General features: G+C 48.3%; 1 protein-coding gene across 1 annotated transcript in view; it reads left to right on the top strand.

Moving 5' to 3' along the window:
- Positions 1 to 1,656, top strand: part of LOC101862165 — a 6,606-nt gene extending 4,950 nt beyond the window's left edge. Inside the window, exon 2 of the mRNA XM_005113306.3 lies at positions 62 to 1,656. Coding sequence (XP_005113363.1) covers positions 117 to 1,406 — 1,290 coding nt within the window. The 5' untranslated portion in view covers positions 62 to 116 and the 3' untranslated portion in view covers positions 1,407 to 1,656. The remainder of the gene's footprint in view (positions 1 to 61) is intronic.
- The last annotated feature ends 3,832 nt before the right edge of the window (positions 1,657 to 5,488 follow it).

Raw genomic sequence — 5,488 nt, 5'->3', positions numbered from 1 at the left:
ACACACACACACACACACACACACACAATTTTCCCCTTCTTCTCCTTCCTGTCTCCCACAGGCTACAAGCGGTTCTGTGTCACTCGAGAGACAGCCGAAAAGCCACGACACTTACGATGCGGGTCTCTCCCTGTGCGGTCCTCTTCCTCTTCCTCCTGAGCCTCTCGCCGGGCGTCAGGGCACAGGGCGAGGGCGATGACGCGTTTGACGACGAAGACAGCAACAACCAGGTGCAGCAATCGCGGGAGTCCGGCCGGAACCAGGATAGCTCGTGCAGTCGTTGTGTGCGCGACAGTGTGTGTCACAACGGTCGCTGCGTGTGTCGGCCGGGTTACCAAGGCAGCGGCGACTTCTTCTGCAACAACCCCAACACGTTCTACACCTGTGAGAGCAGCTACGACCCCGTGATGAAGACCCTGGGAGGCCAGCGATACGTGTATCATTTCCTGGGCTCCACGCGTCTGGTTTGGATCACCACCCAGAAAGCTACCGGCGGGCTGTGTCACTTCCACTTGTGGGGCTGGGCGGTGAGGTACAGAGGGAAGTTTTACTACGGCGGTCTGTCGTTCCGTCTGGACCAAGACCACCCGTCTGGGGACACATCGGTCAGCAAAGGCCACATCGACGCCACAGTGGACAGCAACGGTCAGTACAGGTGGACCATCACCATCACAGGGGACGATGGGAGCAAGTCGGACCAAGAGGATTTCACGGAGGGCAGATCTTCCAGCAGCGCCGACTGGGGAGGTTGCAACGCGGAGATCCGACGAATCGACGGCAACTTCCTCCGGATCACCCTCTACTGCTGCGGGATACAGTTCGCCATCAGGCAGTTCAACCCTTATCGCCCCCACGCCGTGCCCGGGTTCTGGTTCCGGGTGGCCAGATATTCCCAGCCGAGTTACGGCGCCTGGGACAACATGAGAACCGAACCCCTGTGCCTGGACCACATCCGGAGAGTGACCGTCAATGACATCATCAGGAACACCAGCATCACCATCGGCAGACGCGAGGCCTTGACCTTCCACGCCATCACCAACACGCCGGTGACCAACTACCCGCGCGCGCCGTCCAACATCGGAGTCCTCAAGAGCATGTTCCGAGGGTGTGAGCCCGAGAAGCGGGACCAGCTCTTCGTGTGGGTGCGCCATTTCTTCAACAAGCCCACCCTCACCTCCTGCCTCAACGGACGGAGCGGCAACTCGGAGGAGCAGACAATCCTGGCCATCCTCCACGCCATCAACTACATCTGTAGCGACAGCTCCGACAGCTGCCAGCCCGTGGTGAAAAAGCTCAAGGAGGCCCCATGCCTCAGGGTGGTCAACAAGTTCCCGGAGCTTGTCAGCATATCCCGCACCAGCTGTGAGGGCGGCATGAACGATATGTTTGAGAACGGGGAGCAGTAACTGACAAAACTCTTCCACTCGGAACGCACGGGCAAGGAATCAGTCTGCTTCTCTCTCTCCCCACTACCAGAAAATAGCAAAGTTCAGGGAAAATGAACAACGAACCAATCTCTCTGTCTCTCCCCGCCCCCCTCCCGAGAAAATAATCAGGGAAATGTTTCAAGAGATTTTGGTTTTAGTTAGAAACCAGTCGGTGCTCATCAATGCGACCAAACTATCTGAATAAATAGAGTGAAAAAAAAAGAACCACCTTGTTATGTCATGAACTGAATTTAAAAAAAATGATATTTCGCTCTTACAATTATAATAGCTAGTCCGTCAATATTTGACGATGAACAACACACCCGCAGAGGAATATTATATTTCTCCACTAAAAGCAGACGTTTGACAAGCGGGGACGATGACGCGTTTGACGACGAAGACAGCGAGAAAGAGCAAAGCAAACACCAGACTCACCCTCTCGCCTAGGTACAATGTATCTAACAAATGGTGAAATAGTATGAGTTTAACGCCCCTATCACCACTATTAGGTTATTTTAGAGGAGGGACCTCCTAATTTAACGTCCGTCTCCGATAGGACTGAGCCAAGTGGGAAGTTCGTGTAAAGTGCCTTTCCCAAGGACGCAACGTGTGACCGAACTGAGGCTCGAACCTCACACCCAATGTATCTGATGGCAAGATAAAGACAATACAATCTGATTAGTCCCTACCTCCGAATTTACAAAGTTCTATCTGCTAAGCACTTAGTTCTGAGAACTTTGACCTCAAAGATTATGAGGGGGCTCTCGTGGCCTAGAGGTTAAGGTGTTGGCCTCTCATTCAAAGGTCCCGGGTTCGAATCCGGGTAGCGACCAAAAAAATTTTCTTCTCTAAAATTGTCTCCTTTCACCTCCTTTCCTGCTCTCTAGCAATGTTCTGTTGTCTGCTTTAATTTCAACTATCTGCCACCACCCCCTCACCTCCTTTGCCCCTTCCTCTGGGCTCCTGACTCTTTCTGCAGCCTTTCTACTGCTACTCCTTGGCTCCTCCTTACTGCTGTCTTTCCGCCACACCCCTGATCTTTTGGTAGGAAAGATCTACACCTAGCCTTCTCGGACAAGGGCGAAAAATCTCGGAGGGCCCGTGTGCAAGTTGCGCACGTTAAAGATCCCTTGGTGGTCTCAAATCGATAAGAGTAGGCTTTGGCCGCCACCCGGGCAAAATTCAAAATGTCCTACCAACTGAAAATATTAGGTGTGTTCCGCGCGCTCATATGACCTTATGCAGTTGCGAGCGCCGTAAAACACTTTACAAGAAAAAAAAATGATTTTGAGTTTCACACCATGCAAAGCTTTTTCGAATTCAATTCTTTGAAAAAATCTTGATAACGACTCGGAATAATCTTACTATTTTGATAGAGCAGACAGAACACGTGGTTTCTGACCTTATGGTCTTAGTAACTCAAAATGGTAAAAAAAAAAAAAACGTCAGGTAGAACTTTGTAATTCTGTGGTAGCGTAGTGTCTAGGTGTAGGTGTAGGAAGGTGTCAGAATGTTTTGTTAAATAGTTATAGTAGAGTTTTTACGGCGCTCGCAACTGCATAAGGTCATATGAGCGCCAAGGGGTGGATGTCAAAAGAGAAGTCCTTACAGGGAATCAGACTTACTCTGCTCACCTCTCTAGCTTCAACAGCACAAAGTCTGCTTCAACTATCAAGGCACCCCGGAAATAGAGGTCACAAGCGTGTGACATACATACAAAAGAAGTAGAGGAAAAATGACAATAGTGAGGATTAGGACAGAAAAAGCAGCAGTTCCCTGTTGTAGTTCAGGCACAGTTATGAGCATGACATTGTTGGATCAGCCCATTTACAATTCTACTCTGCATTAAAACGAGAAATGTCCCCCATTTGGGAATGGCCTAAAGTGTGACACTTCAGTCAGTGGCACCGCCCCGGGGGCTGGTGTCAGAATGTCACCCATGTCGAAGGCCAGACTGCCCAGAGGTACCACCTGAGCCTCGCAGTCCCATCTGACCAGGGTTTGAAGACCTGGGCCAAGAACACTATACTCAGCGGTGGCCCCACGCTGTAGCTGCTAGGCCAGCAAAGTTGCTCCCCTTTTGGACGGCAGTATGGCTTCTTCGAAAACCAGGAGAGAATGAAAAAAAAAGGCTTAAACCCCATCCTACCATACCCTACCGTAGTACACTTTCTAAAGACGGCAGTTCGAAAAACAGGAACTTACATTTTAGTGCCAAACGAAAGTACCCCACCCCTTCCCCCCTCTGCCCCCTCCGCCCCCCCCCCAACCTTACATACGATGTCATCCGTCAAAGATTTAGTCCTCCATCATTGTTTGAAGAACGACAAAAGAAATAATGTCCAAAAAGGCATTTTTCAACCAATTTTAACACTCTATTCGACCCAAAATGGGTCGTTCTGAAGGCACGTTTTTCGTTTTAGTTCGAGTTCTACGGTCATTGCGGCACAGTTCGACCATATGTGAAGCAGCGTGGTGGAATCAGGCTCTCGTCAAAATAATCAAAGTGAACTTGCAATCTTCCACAGGTTTGTGAATTTTAATCAAATTTTGTTTTTGGGCTCAACACCTTTTATGGCCATTAAAGAACTCATTTCTGTGTGGATTTTACTGAAAAACGTTGATTAAAGGCACAAAAGATGTTAATTTTCAGTAACCACGGACTCTTAAGCTAAGAAAATAACTAATATTTGGCGGCAATTTTCTCACTAATTTTACCTCAGAAAAAAGTGACCCCCACCTCCTTCATTCGCAAATATCTCGACTTGTCTTCAAGATAAATGGATATTTTTATCATCCAAATAAAAGCAATTGAACCAGCTTTATGATGATACCAATAACTCTAAGTGTTCCAAAATTGACGAGAGCCTGATTCCACCACGCTGCCTCACATATAAGTGTCGAAGGTTGTATTATAAGTTTTACAAGAAACTAACAAGCTCAAAATAGAAGGAGGGGAGATAAGAACGATAGATGTTTGATAAAAAAGAAGGAGCAAAAAACACAGAGCACCCGCCAACAACCCGCTTCTGAAGGCAGCTCATGACATAATCTAAGAGAAGATGATTGACAGCCATGATCGATTCCCCCAGTCCACATAGTTTCGGTGGTGTAGGTAGTCTGGTGGTTAGGCCACCTGACTCGTAATCGTGAGAAAAATGGTGAACTGGTATACATGTTTTACGCCCCTCTCAACACTTTTAGGTTATGTAAGAGGCAGGACCTCCGAGTTTTAGTTTTAGTAGAGGTTTTACGGCACTCACAACCGCATAAGGTCATATGAGCGCCAGAAGATTAGAGGTGTTACAAGAGAGTAACAAACATAAAAAAGAAGGAGGGGAGAAAAGGACGATAGACGTTTGATAGGAAAGAAGAAGCAAACCACACCAGAGCACCCGCCAACCACCCACGACCTCCGAGTTTAACGTCCATCTCCAAAAGGACCGAGCCAAGTGGGAAATTCGTGTAACGTGCCTTTCCCAAGTACACAACGTTGGACCGAGCTGAGGCTCGAACCCTTCAACTCGCAACTTCACCCCCACCACCACCACCACCACCACCACTAACAACAGCAACAACAACAACATGAACTCACTTAAAGGAAAAAATAAGGCAACACCACCACCACTGACAACACAACCAAACACAATAACAACAACAACAACAACAACAACTCACTTAAAGGCCAGGTGAGGCACCACCACCACCACCACAGCAACAACAACAGCAACAACAACAACAACAAGAACAACAAGAACAACACCACCACCACCACCACCTCCACCACCACCACAACAGCAACAACAACAACAACAACAAAAACAACAACGAACAGCAACAACAACAACAACTCACTTAAAGGCCAGGTGAGGCACCACCACCACCACCACAGCAACAACAACAGCAACAACAACAACAACAAGAACAACAAGAACAACACCACCACCACCACCACCTCCACCACCACCACAACAACAGCAACAACAACAACAACAAAAACAACAACGAACAGCAACAACAACAACAACTCACTTAAAGGTAAGGTGAGGCAACACCACCAC

Source organism: Aplysia californica, unplaced genomic scaffold (genome assembly GCF_000002075.1).
Source record: "Aplysia californica isolate F4 #8 unplaced genomic scaffold, AplCal3.0 scaffold01893, whole genome shotgun sequence".
In the NCBI taxonomy this organism is placed as follows: Eukaryota; Metazoa; Mollusca; class Gastropoda; order Aplysiida; family Aplysiidae; genus Aplysia; species Aplysia californica.
This window is presented reverse-complemented; position numbering and strand designations above follow the sequence as displayed.